The 18,077-nt window shown below is 44.7% G+C and overlaps 1 protein-coding gene across 3 annotated transcripts; it reads right to left on the minus strand.

Moving 5' to 3' along the window:
* Positions 1-8,052: 8,052 nt before the first annotated feature.
* On the minus strand, positions 8,053-17,750 carry LOC143784821 (chemerin-like receptor 1). Of its 3 annotated transcripts, XM_077273452.1 has the most exons (4): positions 17,714-17,750; positions 13,001-13,274; positions 12,034-12,096; positions 8,053-11,286 (listed from the first exon to the last, which is right to left on the minus strand). In XM_077273452.1, exon 4 carries the CDS (start codon positions 11,275-11,277, stop codon positions 10,183-10,185), a length of 1,095 nt encoding a protein of 364 aa, XP_077129567.1. In that variant the 5' UTR covers positions 11,278-11,286; positions 12,034-12,096; positions 13,001-13,274; positions 17,714-17,750; the 3' UTR covers positions 8,053-10,182. The 3 variants fall into 3 exon arrangements, with proteins under 3 accessions (XP_077129567.1, XP_077129566.1, XP_077129568.1); XM_077273451.1 differs by lacking the exon at positions 17,714-17,750 and having other exon boundaries at positions 13,030-13,405; XM_077273453.1 differs by lacking the exon at positions 17,714-17,750 and having other exon boundaries at positions 13,057-13,075.
* Between the last annotated feature and the right edge of the window lie 327 nt (positions 17,751-18,077).

Raw genomic sequence — 18,077 nt, forward strand, 5'->3', positions numbered from 1 at the left:
GGATGCAGGAAGATCCGTGATGAAGTCCATTGCAATGTGTTGCCATGGTTTTGATGGTACAGGCAAGGGCAAGAGTTGACCGGCGGGAAGCCGTTTGGGGGTCTTGTTGCAGGCACAGGAAGAACAGGCAGAGACGTAGTCTGTCACCTCATGACGCATCCCAGGCCACCAGTAGTACCGGCCGATCAACTGTAGGGTCTTAGTCAGACCCGCGTGCCCAGCTAGTAAGGAGGAATGTCCCCAGCGGAGGATGCGTTCTCGATTAGGTTCAGGCACCAGCGTCTTCCCTGGGGGTACCTGCGACAGTCGGAGCGGTGCAACCATGATCACCTTGGATGGATCGATGATGGGACGAGGTTCCTCCTCATGATCGTCGGTAAGAAAAGAGCGGGAGAGGGCGTCAGCCTTGACATTCTTATCTGCGGGACGAAAATGAAGACGGTAATCAAACCGAGCAAAGAATAAAGACCAACGGGCCTGGCGAGGATTGAGCCTCTGGGCCGAGTGGAGATAGGCCAAGTTCTTGTGGTCAGTGTAGATCACCACCGGGTGCACTGCTCCCTCTAGGAGGTAACGCCACTCCTCCAAGGCCATTTTGATGGCAAGCAACTCACGGTCACCAATGGAGTAATTCCGCTCACAGGGGGAAAAGGCCTTCGAAAAGAAGCCGCAAGAGACCTTACGTCCGGAGGCGGCTCTCTGCGTGAGGACGGCCCCGGCACCTGTGGAGGATGCGTCCACCTCCAGAAAGAACTGCTTCTCAGCGACGGGCCTGTGCAGGGCTGGTGCGGAGGAGAAGGCCCGTTTGAGTGCCTGGAAGGAGCACTCAGCCTCTGGAGCCCATCCATTAGCAGGTGTTCCCTTGCGTGTGAGTGCAGTGAGGGGTTTGACCAGATCCGAGAAGTGCGGGATAAACTGCCGGTAGTAGTTGGCGAATCCCAAGAAGCGCTGGATGGCTTTGATCCCGACCGGCCGAGGCCAGTTCATGATGGCCGACACCTTATCAGGATCCATCTCCAGCCCAGAGTCAGAGACGATGTATCCAAGGAACGGCAGAGAAGACCGCTCGAAGAGGCATTTCTCATACTTGGCGTACAAGCGGTTCTCCCGTAATCGAAGGAGAACTCGTCGGACGTCTCTTCTGTGTGTGGGTAGGTCTGGGGAGAAAACCAAGATGTCATCTAGGTATACCACAACACATACGTACAGCAAGTCACGGAAGACGTCGTTCACGAACTCCTGGAAGACGGCTGGTGCATTGCACAGTCCGAAGGGCATCACCCGGTATTCGAAGTGACCATCACGGGTGTTGAAGGCGGTTTTCCACTCGTCACCGGCCCGGATGCGGACAAGGTTGTAAGCCCCTCGCAGGTCCAGCTTGGTGAACAACCGGGCTCCCCGGAGCCGATCGAAGAGTTCTGGAATAAGAGGCAGAGGGTACTTATTCTTTACCGTGATGGCGTTTAATCCACGGTAGTCAATGCAAGGACGCAAAGACCCGTCCTTCTTTTTCACGTAGAAGAACCCGGCTCCGACAGGGGATGTGGACCTCTGGATGAATCCCCGGGCCAAGCTGTCTGTGACGTATTCTGACATCGCCTGGGTCTCAGCAGGGGACAGTGGGTAGATTCGTCCTGTAGGAAAAGAGGCACCTGGAACCAAATCGATGGGACAATCATAAGGCCTGTGCGGGGGCAAGACCTCTGCTTCTCGTTTATCGAAGACGTCCGCATATGCCCAGTAGGCCTCCGGAAGTCCAGGCAAGGACGTAGGTGAGGGAGGCAAACGGATAGGCCGGACGGACAGCAGGCAATGGCTATGGCAGGCCGAACCCCAACGCTGGATCTCCCCACTTCGCCAGTCTATGACTGGCTCATGCATACGCAGCCATGGCAGACCGAGCAAGAAAGGTGGGGAGAGAGTGGGTAGCACGAGAAAGGCAATCCTCTCAGTATGGAGAGCTCCGATCTGAATCTCCACCTCACTGGTAATGCCCTCAACGGAGTCTTGTAGGGGTCTCCCATCAACGGAGGTAATGGTGCGGGGATGCTGCAGGGGGTGTATAGGGATGCCGAGGCGGAGAGCCATGTCTCGCTGAATAAAGTTACCTGCAGATCCCGAGTCCAAATACGCCAACTCTGAGAACCGCCTGTCACCAATTTTCACCTGTATGGAAACAGTTAATGGTAGAGAGGTATCACTCTCACCTAGGATGGCCTCTCTTACCTGTCCTAGGTGGAGGAGTTTTCCGGTCTTCTGGGACATTGCCGGCGGAAGTGGTTGGAGCTACCACAATAGAGACACAACCTCCGGGCGACTCTCTCCTCACGCTCCCGGGGACTCAGCCGGAGACGATCCACCTCCATGGGTTCGGGTGCTTCGGCAGACGAGGCGTTACCTGGTAACAGGGGCCTCTGTAAAGAGGGTGCCAATCGAGGTGGTCTTCTCTCCTGGGCTCTCTCCTTGGTGCGTTCTTGTAGGCGGCGGTCCATCCGGACGGCAAGGGAGATGTATTCGTCCAGGGTATCGGGGAGGTCTCGTACGGCAAGCTCGTCCTTCAGGCGACTGGATAACCCTCTCCGGAAGACACCGATCAGGGGCTCGTCAGACCAGCGAAGCTCCGAAGCCAAAGTGCGAAACTGTATGGCGTATTGGCCAACCGAGAGAGTACCTTGCTGTAAGCTGAACAACTCCTCCGTGGCCGAAGCCACTCGACCTGGCTCATCAAAGATCTTCCGGAAGGTGTCCAAGAAGGACCGCAGATCAGATACAATGGGGTCCTCTCTCTCCAGTAGTGGGTTGAACCAGGCCAAGGCCTCGCCCTCCAGGTGTGATGCCAGAAAGGCCACTTTCGCCACATCCGTAGGGTATTGATGAGGGAGAAGCCTGAAATGCTGCTGGCATTGGTTGATGAAACCCCTGCACATTTTTGGATCCCCAGAGTACCTGGTGGGTTTGCAGAGACGAGGGGAAGAGAAGACGCCTCCTACGGCAACGGGATCCAACACGGGTGCAGTAACCGGGGCAGGAGGAGACCGCTGTAGATTCGAGAGCCGCTCGTCAACAGACGTCATGTACTCCAGCATCTGGGTCTGTATCCGTCCTTGTTGATCCAGCTCCTGATGTAGATCTGCAAGATGAGAGGAGTAAGATGCATCCACCCCCTGAGGGGAACCTAGACGGGCCTCCAGGGTCCGCATGAACACAACAACCTGTTCCTGGCTCTGGCGGAGACTAGCAAGCTCCCTCTGAGCATCGAACCTGGCATCAGCGGGGTCCATGGCCTGGGCAAAATCTGTCACGCCCTACAGATGGGTCTATCGGGTGGACCCTCTGGACCGCAAATACAGCGGTTGCTGATACCAGGAAGGGAAAGCCAGACCAAGAAAGCAGGTTCAAAAGGTTTATTGTAAAGTAATACAAATACTAGGGGAGACTCCCCAAAGGAGGGCCACAGGACCACAACACCAGGGTGCCTCTAAGGAGTCCAAGGCTTGGAGTGACCCCTATACAGGGATTTCCCCTTGACCACCAATAGAGGGTCCGATGAAGCAGACACCTGTGTTAAACCGACCTAGGAGGCTGGGGAGAAATGAACTGAAAAGACAGGGCAGAACGTGGAACTAGGAAGCAGGCTGAAGACTGCAGGGAATCGTCCAGGATCCAGGACACAGGATGCCGAGAAGGCCAGACACGATCCTAGGGGAAAAAGGAACACAGAGTAAGGCAGGCAAACTGGATTGGTAAGCATAGCAGGACAAGACCTGGAGCAGCAACTTCAGGATAATAGAAGTTGCCCAGGCGGAGTCCAGGAGTGACTGAGATCCTTTTATCCCTCCAGCCTGCAGGTGATAGGCCGGGAGGAGGGGCAGTGAGTAGGAACGGGCTGGCCGTTTAAGAAGCCAGAGAGCTGGCCTGCCCGCCCCCTATGCACTCCCTAGGAGAGGGAGAGGAACGAGGAAGTGCAGCAGACATGGGAGCAAGGACCCGGGCAGCATGTCTGCAGGGATGGACCCCGGAGCGCCGGCGGATGACCGGAGCGTGACCCTGCTGGCTCAGGACAGAACCGGAGGAGGTAAGAACAGGCGGGGAAGAGAAAGTAGGTGCCCCGGACCGCGAGGTGGTGACACTATCTATCTATCTATCTATCTATCTATCTATCTATCTATCTATCTATCTATCTATCTATCTATCTATCTATCTATCTATCTATCTATCTATCATCTATCTATCTATTATCTATCTATCGATCTATCATTTATCTATCGATCTATCATCTATCTATTATCTCTCTATCTATAAGTGCTTTTCACAAAATTAGAATATCATCAAAAAGTTAATTTATTTCTGTTCTGTTCTGTAAAGCTGAATGTATGTGTGTATGTATGTCCGGGATTGGCATCTGCACCGTCGCAGCTACAGCCACAAAATTTTGCACAGTCACACGTCTGGACCCCGAGAACGTTATAGGCTATGTTGTGAGGCAAAATTTTAACTCCGCGCTTTCCAATTCACCAAACAATTTTGCCCCTATCTACATAATGGGGGAAAACTGAAAGGAAAAGTGTTGGAGGCAAATTGACAGCTGCCAGTTGTGAACAAGGGGGACGTAAAGAGTGAGAGCGATGGCGCCAAAGAGTATATACCGTACAGTTGCTAAGGTGGGGCCCCGACATGGGATAATCACCACACCACCACGGGGATATGAACACACACACAAAATGCGCCACACACTACCACATGCTTGAACACATAAACCACCCTCAGCGCACATTTCACCACACATACACCAACCTCGCCACATAAAAGTCAAAACACAAAAGTCGCCACTCAAAACTCACCACGCGCAAAACTCGCCACATGCAAAATAGGCTCACGCAAAACTCACCACACGTGCAAAACTCACCTCATGGAAAACTCGCCACACGCAAAACTTGCACACACAGAAAAATTGCCACATGCACAAAAGTTGCAACACATGCAAAAGTTGCCTCACACAAAACTTGCACATACTCAAAACGCACCACACATAAAACTCGCCACGTGCAAAAATCGCCATTCGCAAAACTTGCTAAACACACAACTTGCTACACTAACCTGTCACATGCAACTCGACACACAAAAAGTTGCTACACGCATGTCGCCACACAAAACTCATCTCACAAAAGTCGCTACATGCATGTCACCACACGCAACTCAACACACACAACTTGACAAATGAAACTCGCCCTAAAACACACACAAGTCTGGTATTATCCTTCAAAAATAAAAATCTGATTGATAAGCAAACCACAAGAGCAACAAATGTACAATATAGGAAATATGGCAGCTGTCAGTCACATGACCTATTATGTGTATGTGTGAGCTAATATATACTGCCAGGGGGAGGGCTTACTGTTGGCTGGGGATTTATCAGGCTGCCAATAGCAACCAATCACAGCTCAGCTTCTGTTTTGCTACAGTTAATTAATCTGAGCTCTGATTGGTTAATATAGGCAACAAAGGACATTCTCAGTATAACAAAGCTTGTGTGAGGTAATAGCATGTCAGTTAGGGTGTGTTGGTGGAAAGGAAGAGGTCAGTCACATTACCTCTATGTGAGAGGATATAGAAACTGCCAGTTACAGACTATTTTTACCACAATAATGCCTCATAAGAAAAATAATTCTATGGCACGAATTTCAGCTGATGCAAAAAGAAAAGCTGCATTACGGGCCAATGAAAAATGTGAAGACCGAGAAACAAGGCTGACACACATGAGAACAGCAGCTGCTTCCTCAAGAGCCAATGAACTTTCTGAGGAGAGGGATGCGAGGCTTGCAGACATGAAAACAAGAGCTGCTTCCTCAAGAGCCACTAAACTTTCTGAGGAGAGGGAAGTGAGGCTTGCAGACATGAAAACAAGAGCTGCTTCCTCAAGAGCCAATGAACTTTCTGAGGAGAGGGAAGCGAGGCTTGCAGACATGAAAACAAGAGCTGCTTTGTTAACACATTCTATTTTATTAATAGCAGTTATTAACCCGGGCAAAGCCGGGTAGTACAGCTAATATATTATATAGACCAATCCAAAACAGAACAAGGAAGCATAGGCCAAGGTAAAATGCAAAAATCTTTATTCACAAGTAACTCTAAAAACAGATAGCATAGTCAGGAAGCCCCCAGGAACTACCAGGTCATATACCTTTTCAGCTTATGCATTTTATTTACCTTTGCTGCTATTCTGATGCTCTAACACTTGCTGCTATATGTATTTATGTATGGGATGCTAGCCCCTGGGTTTATATGTGTATTAGGGAAAGGGAAAGTGGAAATGTGAAAAAAATGATGCTTTATTATAAATCCTTAAATCAAATTTATATATTGTGATTTAAAATAGTCATTCATACATCAAAGATGTATATAGGGTCACAGTGCTTGATTGATTATAATATATTCACCACTGTAACCCACTAGACCCAAATTGATTAGACCTCAGGATCTGTGGCTGTGGGGGCACGTGGTCAAGGGGATGCTCCACAAGTCTTGGAATCCCCAAGTCTTGCAAGATAAACCTCTGTATCTAACACTTCCGCCACTGCTTCTGCCTCTTTTAGAGCCTTCATCTGTGCCCTCAACCCCTCCCTTAATGAAACACACATCTCAATAGTGCAGAGAGAATCCCTCTCCCTCCATACTGTGCAGCCAGTGCTCACCGCAATCAGGCAAAATTAATATGCCTTGGAGATCGTAGTCACACAGCTCAAGAGTTGTGGACACCTATCCAGGACGAATAAGAGCAAGGGCTGTCTGCACTGAACCTACAGCCAGGGAATGCCGTGCGCAATAATGGTGCAAAACTGGTGGTGGCCCTATACCAGGGCAACCTTACACACGTGCCTTGCATCGCTCACATCCTCATCCTCGCATTGCTACAGAGTTCTTCTGGCCTACCGGTTAACCGTTTGATTTGCGATGTTCCGACTTGGTTGAATTCCGCTCTGCACATGTTGCAGCAACTGGGTCAAGCAGTATTTCCTTTTGCATAGCCTGGGGCAACGCAGTACAGATGTTTTGCAAAGCACGCTTGCGAAGTGGACACAGATGAAGGACCGCTGCACTCTTCTTCACAGTTTAGAAATGGCTACTAAAATGGTTAGCTCTGATGATGCCTCATCAGCATCACTATTTTGGTCATCTACATACTGGAACACACTTTGAATAGTCTTCGTGAGGAGGTGGTGGTCCCAAAGGAAGAGGTGGAAGCAGAGGACAATCCAGAAGGGATAACAATATCTCTAAGTTCCAGATTGTCATTGCACAGGCGGGTGAAATCGGATGGTGGCTTACAGCGATCAAGGGGGGATCAGACAAACTGTTAGTGAAGGTGCCGGAGCCATTCATTTAACTGTTCGGCCAACATATTCACCGAACATCCTGAACCGACCTGAACCTTGAAAGGTTTGCTCGTCTCTAGCTGCTGTCAGAGAGACCAACCGACGACAGTGACTGGAAGAAACCTATTTGCCGCCGGTCAGAGCTGCTTTCTTCTGTGTGACATAGTGGGAACGGCAGGGCACTTGCTGGCGGTAATGAACTTACTGCCGATCAGAGCCGGTGATTGCTATGCTGTCACGCAGATGGATAATAGATAATAGATGGACACAAGGGATTCATGTTAATGGGGTCCAGGTTTGATTTTGGTTACCATTATGGTACCTTAACCAAACTTTTTTTTGGTTCGCCCATTACTAGTATCTAGGACTGTCTCCATTATGTGTTGGACAGTCTCAGTGCCTTGGTGTTTTCAAGCCTAAACATTTTGTATTGGCTTGATCAGCCATGACAAGTGCAGACTTGCACAGTAACACTGCCATGGTGCCATCTTTCACATTTTTTCTTATTCTGCCATGATTATTACAACTATGGGTGAGTCATTCTTCTAACTATACAAAAGCATGAATTTAATAACACCTTATTAATACACTGTAGCTTTTTATGATATATATATATATGTAAGGGGAGGGTGGAACTATATAAACAAAGATTATTATTATTATTATTATGTCTGACCATCTGGCCATAAGGTCCCTCCTATCTATGGTATCTAACAAGCAAATCAGTTTGCAGAGGACTACGATGATGGAGATGTTGGCGATGTGGGGTAATGTCTATCACTAGAATTAGGCTGGACTTCAATACATTCCCTTGTTGATATGAACAATAATGGTGCTTTGTCTTGATCCATGCTTTATTGAAACCACTCATTATAACATCCCTGTTTATTCTCATGCAGCTCACCAATTGGTAAGTTTCCAAATCTGTCATCTAAAAATCATGCAGCAACATGAACATACAGAAATTCTACCAGCTGCTATACAAGACATCATGCAGCTTCAGAATAAAAACATACAAGACAAGAGAGAGCACTAACAGAAACAGAAAATTATTTTAACCTCGTAATATGAGATAATTGTACATCACAGTACGCACCGCCTCCATGCATCGTGCCGTAAAATTACATGATACTGATAACTGACATAGCAGCTGTGCTCATGCCGTCACCAACCATGGATGTGATTGACAGCTGCAGTGATCAAGGTTGGAGAAATCTCAACCTCGTCCATTAAAATCCTTACATGCTACCAGGGCCGGACTGGCCATCTGGCAATTCTGGCAAATGCCAGAAGGGCCTGTCTGGTTGTGGGCCGCCTTGTCTGCTACGTTGTTAACAGAATCGGTGTTCTCAAGATTCCCATACTGTTAAGAGGTGTGATGGAGCACAAAGTTGCTGATTTCTGTCATCATAAGAAATATTGGTCTTGTAGAAAATCTTCCTTTCCTCCATCCAGGGTAATATTAGTAATATATCCCATCTGGTTCATGGGGACGAGACAACAAGGGCATGTGTGATTTCAAATGTCAGGACTGAATTTCAGCCCCAGTCCGTACCTGCATGCTACTATTTATAGGGTGCAAACAGAAGGAGGGGGTTATGCTCTAAACAAATTGTTATAGATGAAGCTTAGCAAAGAGAAAAATACAAAACTTTCACCCCCCATGTCTAATAAACAAACTGGGCTGTTATGTAAGATTACCTTTTAAGCAGCATCTATTGGGCAATGTCAGAGGACAGGCAAGGTTGCCTCTTAAGTGAGGGAGGGTGAAAGAGTATTATTTTAAGGGGGTTCTCTGAAAATGTTATAAAATAGTCACTCTTACATATTTCAAACCGCACACATCCCAGTCATGTGTCAAAACAGGTTACAGTCTGAAGAAGCTCTACTCAAGATGTGTCTCTCTGAGCAGCATTGTGAACAAACACAGCTGATCAGCTCACTGAGCCATGGAACATGGCTGGGTTCAGACAAAAAGCAATCTCCTTCCTGAGTGAGCAGTCTCCGTGTATAGCTGTCAGAAAGACTGAGAAATACAGGTGAACAGATGAGCACGGAAGAAGCTGAAGAAAATTTTCCATTCTGTTTACTTAGCTCAGTTTCTTTTTTCTCCTGTCGCAGCCCTGCTCCAAGACTGAGTGAGTAGATCAGTTATGTTTGTTTACAATGCTGCTCCTCTGACAGTTGAGACATGTGTCTGAAGTGTTGTTTCTTCAGATTGCAGCAGGTCCTGACATGTAACTAGAAAAGGCTGCAGTTTGAAATATGTGACAGCGGCCTTTTTATCACATTCCTGAAGAACCCCCTTTAATGGCAGAGCATCACAAAAGTCCCTGGGCTGTCTTCTCAGATTCCCTAATAGATATTGCCTACAGGCCCCAATACACATTAGACAGCTGTTGCCTGAACAACCGTTTGACTGACAGATATCTTTACAGACTCCTTCATGCACAGGAATACTTAGGTTGGCTGAGCGCTACTGTGTTCTCTATGCAAACGCCACAGCCTGACTCCTCAGTTAATGGCTACTTTCCATCAGAACAAAAGGATAGGTCATTACTAGTAATCCATCAGGTCAGATACTTCGCTCTCCAACATGAAACTTCTGTCTCCCAACAGATTAAATTGGTGAGTTTGGAGAATTATCTAATGTGTATGGGGGATTTAAAAGGGTTGATCAGTATTTTACTGATCCTTTAGAAGTTAAACAGAAAACTACACTAATTCCAGAAGTTAGCAGGTGTTTTCTTCAATGACCTGTAAGGAAAAATGTTCCTCATATAGCCACACATCTGGTATATGGTATCCTTTATATTTTCCACAAAAATTGTGAAATTTCTTCCTTTACTTTTTTCCCCACTAGTACGTAAACCACGGGATTTAGGAAACTGTTAGTGGCGGCTATGCTGGATAACAGCGGAAAAAATACAATAACTTTATACATCAGAATAAAATCCATAGTATGGGCCAACACCAAGAAGATAATCTGGGCCAAAACTAATGGAGTCCTGGTACAGAAGAAGGCCAGAACAGCTGCAATCACCACTCTGTACAGTCTAGATGATGATGGTACCTCTGATTTCCTCACTTGATGAATGATGATGATGTTGGAGGCTAGGATGACACATAACGGGATGATGCAACCGATCACTGCAAGTGGAACAACTAGACTCATCGTTGTAGATTGCATTTCTATCCACAATTTGAACTTTTCCACATTTTCGAAAGTCATATCGCATAATTCACGTGGAACACTCCTCCATTCCTGAGTCAGGTTTGAGTTTTGGTTAACATTTGAGTATACAATGCTAGTAATATCATTACTAAAGAGAATGCACTGAGGTTCTTCACCTGTTAATTCTTCGTTACTATAGATGATGGCTGGAATGCTGCATATGGCCGATAATACCCAGATGACTATACAAATACTGTAACCAAATTTCCTGGAAAGGAACCTCTGGTGCCATATTGGTTTAGCAACAGACAAGGTGCGATCAATGTTTAGAGCTGTGAGGATGTAAATACTGGCGTACATATTGACAAAGGTAATGAAGTTGCTGAATTTGCACATATTGGACCCGTACGGCCATCTTGCCGTTAATACAGACACAGCCTGAAGGGGGAGGAACAGAAGAAAGGAGAAATCTGCCACCGCCAAGTTCAGAAACCAGATTTGAGATTTGCTCTTCTTCATTAAGAATCCGGTGACGAAGATGACGAGAAGGTTGCCAGTAAATCCGATTATACAAGTGATTATGGAGAGCACAAAGCTTGAGTACTGGATAGCGGTTGGGTGGCTCATGCTCGGAGAAAGGTCCAGTAACTCTGGGACGTTGTAAATATCCCAGAACAAGTAACATACTTTTCTTTGTAAATCCTGGTTCATATGTAGTTCAAGCTCCATGGTTAGAATCTGCCAAACAGAAACAAAACATAGTCTTTACCATCTACAGTCAAAATCTAAATTATTCATCCCCCTATTCCAAATTAGTTTTATAAGCCAACTTTGCAAGTTTTCTGTTCTTTGTAATAAATCAATCAAAATAACAACAATTTTAGTCGCTCAACTCAACTAATATAACGACGTATCTTGATATTCATCACAAGTGACACTTCTACTGACAAACCCAGTCTAAGGCCGGGGTCACACTTGCAACTGCAATGCGAGACACTCGCGCGAGTCTCTCGCCTCAATACCCGGCACTGCTGATGACGGTTCGTAGGAATACATGCAGCTGCACACTCCAGTCCCAAGTGCCGGGTATTGAGGCCAGAGACTCGCTCGAGTTTCTCCCATTGCAGTTGCAAGTGTGACCCCGGCCTAAGAATTATTCTCCTCCTAAACAAAATCCCCCATAAGAGCAAAATCAGCGATTGTCTCTAGAAAACCTGAGGAGGAACTTGAGATAAAGCTAATCAAATATCCAAACTGGCTATGGTTGGTTGTGGCATCTAATTGCATGTTTAAAAAAAAAAAAAAAACAGTTACTAAAGTGGTCCAAAAAGTTGACTTGTCATAAACTTTAACCCCTTCACTCCAAGCCTGTTTTCACTTTCCTGATCAGTTCAATTTTTTTTTTTTCAGAATCATAAAAAGGTCATGATGTGATAAAAACTAGAAAGCAAAAAACAAAAAAAAGTACACTTATTTTTCACTTACCTAGGATGCAAGTTCTTGAATAATAAAATCTGAGCAAATAGCAAATGTTCAGTATGGACAGGCCTGTGATGGAAAGGAATAATGGGCAGAATATTAGTCTAGAAAATCTCAGTACAGTTTTACACCAAGGATCACAAACAACATATGTTTTCATTTAAATAACACTGCAGCCAAGATTATGGCGTCCTCGTAAGAAAGTCAGCTTCAAAGGAAACATATTTATAGCAACAACATCTATCTATCTATCTATCTATCTATCTATCTATCTATCTATCTATCTATCTATCTATCTATCTATCTATCTATCTATCTATCTATCTATCATCTATTATCTATCTATCTCCCTATCTATCTCATACCTATCTATTTATCTATTATCTATCTAGAGAATAGAAAAGAAAAAGAAGCAGCAGAAGCAGATAGCGTTCCTGGGAGCCGTGCCTCCAAGGCAATGACCAAACCTCCATATACAGACAAAAAACAAAGGCAGCACACCAGTTCAGGATGAAAAAATGTGGCTATTTCTCCTATTTTTGGCAATTAAGTACCCACATTTTTTCACTCTGAATTGATGTGCTGCCTTTGTTTTTTTTTTGTCTGTATTATCTATCTATCTATGTATCTATCTATCTATCTATCCATTATCTATCTATTTATCTATCATCTATTATCTATCTATTTATCCCTTTATCTATCTATCTATCTATCTATCTATCTATCTATCTATCTATCCCATATCTATCCATCTATCTATCTATCTATCTATCTATCTATCTATCTATCTATCTATCTATCTATCTATCTATCTATCTCTGTCTGTCTGTCTGTCTGTCTATCTATCCATCTATCTATCTATTATCTATCTTTCTATCTATCATCTATATATATATATATATATATATATATATATATATATATATCTGTCTATTATCTATCTATCTATAAATCACAATACAGATCTATATACCTCTAAATAGTATAGAAGAAGGTACACACACAAAGGTGGAGTCTGTAGGTCATTACTGGTAGGCACTGATATCCATCAGCCTCGAAGTCTTAGTGTGTGGCCGGTCTTCTCCGCAGTCTCCTGAGATCTCTTGGTGAGTAGAGATTGCAGAGTTATAAGGAATCCAGCCTGGAATGTCAGTCTGTAGAGTAAGAATTCACTATATTTAATGTTTTCTCTGTCCTCTCACTTCAGAGTCCTACAAATCCCTCCTTCCGGTCTTCTCCACCCGATTCTGTGAATACACAGCTGTATATGAAAATGTAAGATACATTATACAAACCATAAATATTTGATTAAGCTTAATAGAATATTACAAGTTTAAGTGAAAATTTCATAAAATAAAGTTCACTTTTCATCACCCTGCATTCACCATCTTATGCGTGATCCTATTACCAGAAGTCTCCAGGTTCCCTAGAATGGCTGATGTGTTTGGATTACTGTATGAAAACATTTGACAAATTGTCATTATCTGCCTTGGAATGCCCTATACTCACCAGGTTAAGAAAATAATTTAAACATCAGTTTTTCACGCACATGTTTTTGATGGATGGATCACACCCATTATCGTCTGTGGTGGTGTTGTCCATATGACGATGTTTTTTTCGACCCATGTGTTTGCTAAAAAATCAAAGTGACCTGACCATTTTTGATTCAGGATAAGGAGAAAATGGTGTGCACTCTGGTCTAATTTATGAGGTGCAGGCGGAATGGACCGTGAAAGCCCCAGAAAGTAGTAGTAGAAATTCACCGCACACACTTGTTTGTTAGTTTGCAAGCGTGTTTTCACTTTTTATTCCAAAAATAATCTCAAACAGATAAAAAAGCCACAAGCAGTGAAGTGATATAGTTTGATACAACAATCCAACGTTTCGACCCTCCTGGGTCTAAGGCTGGTTTCACACTTGCGTTTTGATCTGCAGCGTTTGTACAGAAAAAAACGCATGCGTTTTTTTCCCCTATGTTTAACATTAAAACCGCATGCATTTCTTTGCGGCAAAAGAACGTATTGTTGTCTATGTAAACGCATGCGTTTTTAAGCACATTCGTTTGCTTGCGTTAAAAACGCATGCGTTTTTATAGAAAAAAACAAGAATACACCCTGATAAGCCACCCCCCACCATCAAGGTGATAAAGGGATCCTATCCCTAAAGGTACCGTCACACTAAACGATATCGCTAGCGATCCGTGACGTTGCAGCGTCCTCGCTAGCGATATCGTTTAGTTTGACACGCAGCAGCGATCAGGATCCTGCTGTGATATCGCTGGTCGCTGAATAAAGTCCAGAACTTTATTTGGTCGTCCGATCGCCGTGTATCGTTGTGTTTGACACCAAAAGCAACGATACCAGCGATGTTTTACACTGGTAACCAGGGTAAACATCGGGTTACCAAGCGCAGGGCCGCGCTTAGTAACCCGATGTTTACCCTGGTTACCAGCGTAAAAGTAAAAAAAACAAACAGTACATACTCACCCAGCGTCATACCTCCCCCAGCGTCTGCTTCCTGACACTGACTGAGCGCCGGCCCTAAAGTGAAAGTGAAAGCCGCTGTGCTGTTAGGGCCGGAGCTCAGTCAGTGTCAGGAAGCAGATGCTGGGGGACGCTGGGTGAGTATGTAGTGTTTGTTTTATTACTTTTACGCTGGTAACCAGGGTAAACATCTGGTTACTAAGCGCGGCCCTGCGCTTAGCAACCCGATGTTTACCCTGGTTACCCGGGGACCTCGGCATCGTTGGTCGCTGGAGAGCAGTCTGTGTGACAGCTCTCCAGCGATCAAACAGCGACGCTGCAGCGATCGGCATCGTTGTCGCTATCGCTGCAGCGTCGCTTAATGTGACGGTACCTTAACCCTAACCCTAACCCTAAACCTAACCCTAACCCTAACAATATGACACTGAATACTCTACGAGTTAATATTTTTAGTACTCTATAGCAATACCGTATATCTTGGGGTGTCCACATTGAACAAAGCTTTTTATTAGAAGAATGTCCTGGTCACCAGGTCAACATCCCTATTACGGTGTCTTGCTACTGAGCCCTCATACTATTCTTGTGTGGCAATCCTCACAGTTAGGACAGGTCTCAATGATCTCCTCTGTGGTGGCAATCCTCACCCTCTCTGTAATGAGAGCTTCTTCACCCAATAGGGCTAATGTCTTCCTTCTGAGGTCAAACTTTATAAGTTGCAGTGTAGGCTGAAGCTTCTTCCATGATATTTTTTGGTCCTAATTAGTCTCTTGGAACACACCAAATGACAAGTGTTGCTCACCTCTTACGCCATAGCTTTCTATCTCGCAGACATCTTCTCCTTGACTCTTTCCCTCCCTGATTCTGAATGTCAGCTCATCTGCAAGCCTCTCCTCTCACTCGATAGTTATACAGGTTAAACAGATACAAAGAGGAGTGAGGGTCCTGCTCGCAAGCTTACAATCTATTAGAAAATAGGGGTAGCACAAAAGGTTTAAAATAAAGAGCATGCCATCAATATAATAAATATGGGCATTCAAATAAAGCTGCATGAACCAGTCATCAGTAGTGTTGAGCATTCTGATACCGCAAGTATCGGGTATCGGCCGATACTTGCGGGTATCGGAATTCCGATACCGAGATCCGATACTTTTGTGGTATCGGGAATCGGTATCGGGATTAATATTAATGTGTAAAATAAAGAATTAAAATAAAAAATAGGGATATACTCACCTCTCTGGCGGCTCCTGGACTTTACCGCCGTAACCAGGAGCCGTTGTTGTACCTAAGAATGCGCGCTTGAAGGGCCTTAGATGAGGTCACTGCGCTCTGATTGGTCTGTAGCGGTTGCGTGACCGCTACGCGACCAATCACAAAGCAGTGACTTCATGTAAGGTCTTTCAAGCGCTTGAAATACCTTAGAAGACGTCACTGCTTTGTGATTGGTCGCGTAGCGGTCACGCGACCGCTACGCGACCAATCAGAAGCTGCAGACGTCTTCTAAGGTATTTCAAGCGCTTGAAAGACCTTAGGTGACGTCACTGCTTTGTGATTGGTCGCGTAGCGGTCACACGACCGCTATGGACCAATCAGAGCGCAGTGACCTCATCTAAGGCCCTTCAAGCACGCATTCTTAGGTACAACGGCTCCCGGTTACGGCGGTAAAGTCCAGGCTGCGTCGGAGGGTGAGTATATCCCTATTTTTTATTTTAATTCTTTATTTTACACATTGATATGGATCCCAGGGCCTGAAGGAGAGTTTCCTCTCCTTCAGACCCTGGGAACCATCAGGGATACCGTCCGATACTTGGTGTCCCATTGACTTGTATTGGTATCGGGTATCGGTATCGGATTTGATCCGATACTTTGCCGGTATCGGCCGATACTTTCCGATACCGATACTTTCAAGTATCGGACGGTATCGCTCAACACTAGTCATCAGACACAAAGTTCTACTGAGTGTGTGGACGGCAGAACAGGAGACAGTTAGTTAGATTAATTAAGTGATAGACCAGTCTAATGAAATGTTTAGAGCTCCCTTGAAACTGGAGATACTAGAAGTTAATTGGATTGTCTGGGGTAGTGCATTCCAGAAAACTGGTGCAGCATGAGAGAAGTCATGGAAGCTGGAGTGGGAGGTATGGATTATATTGGAATTTAGTAATGAAACTTAACCTAACATGTCCAGAACAGCTATCTGTCTACAGATACAGGGTTCATTCAATAGTTTATCTAAATAGCGCAAAAAATCATTTTAGGCTGAATAATGGAGCAGTGGCTAAAAGGAGAATATTAAGTTATATTCTCCCTGCAGCTACTCGCTTCCAGTCATTGAAGCAGCTCAGGGCACTGTAATCACTCCCCGACACTTTAGTTGACAGCCCATTCTGCAGCTTATGTGTGCAGTGTGTGTACAGAACAACCTGTCAATTAAAACACCGGATAATGAATACTGTCAGCTGCATAGTACAGTGATTGGTGACTGCAATCACTCCCTGCATCGCAATGGCGGACACAGATGGAAGAGGGCACCTGTGCAGAAAACAGTATTTGGGCCCCTTTTTGTCTCTGGGACAGAAGCTGCCTGCTGAATTTGAAGGTAGAATTGGACCCCCTTTGCACTTGAGCCAATGATATGTTTGCTGCACCGCTCCCATGACTGTAAACATATTTTCGCCTTGTCTTGCGGAAGTTTTCAAAGTGTTTTTCTTATTTTTTTCCATTCATTTAAATGGATAAATAACACAGCCAATACTCAGAAACAATTGACATTCGGTAAAAAAAAATCACTGCAATGGTTCAAATCTGCAAAAAAAAAATAATATGCAGCATGTACATGAGACTTTGATAATCTCCTTCACTTTTACTGTAAAAAGATGCATTTTTTTCAACTGAAAATAGCAAGGCAAAAATGCAACGTCTTAAATAAGTAAGCATCATGGAAAAATGAGCATAAAATGTTAAAAAATACCCTACAAATGACACAACGAAGAGAAAGTAAGAACAAACTAATAATAATGATAGTTCTGCTATTCATACTGTAAATCACATGACATGAGAGCAAAAAAGGAAAAAAAAACAACAATAAAATAATCATACGCATAACCAACACACTGAACAATACCCGTTATCACCTACAACAACAATTCCTGATAACGAAGGCATTAAAAAGCAATTACAGTTAATCAGTGTCGGAATATACTCACATGAGACTGACAGAGGAATTATGTGCATTATTCTGCGATGCAAAACCTATGTAGGAAGTAAAGATTATAGAGGTCTGATCTGGTGGTTAACAGTATTTTCCCAGAAAACTCACTCTATTGTGCAATTACTGCATAACAAGGAGAACGTGATGTTTTGTAAATTCTTTAGAATTGGTATCAAGTGTATTCATAAGTACAAAATCATCTGCAGATCAATGCTGATGGATATATACTGCAAATTCTCTCTGTAACGTGTAGATGACATTTTATGGAATCTCATTGACAATGCTGTTACTGTAATACTCATTAGAATTAGAATCCAAACAGAAAGTCTACTGCTCCCCATGGGCACATACCCCTAATA

The sequence above is a fragment of the Ranitomeya variabilis genome, chromosome 7 (genome assembly GCF_051348905.1).
Source record: "Ranitomeya variabilis isolate aRanVar5 chromosome 7, aRanVar5.hap1, whole genome shotgun sequence".
NCBI lineage: Eukaryota > Metazoa > Chordata > Amphibia > Anura > Dendrobatidae > Ranitomeya > Ranitomeya variabilis.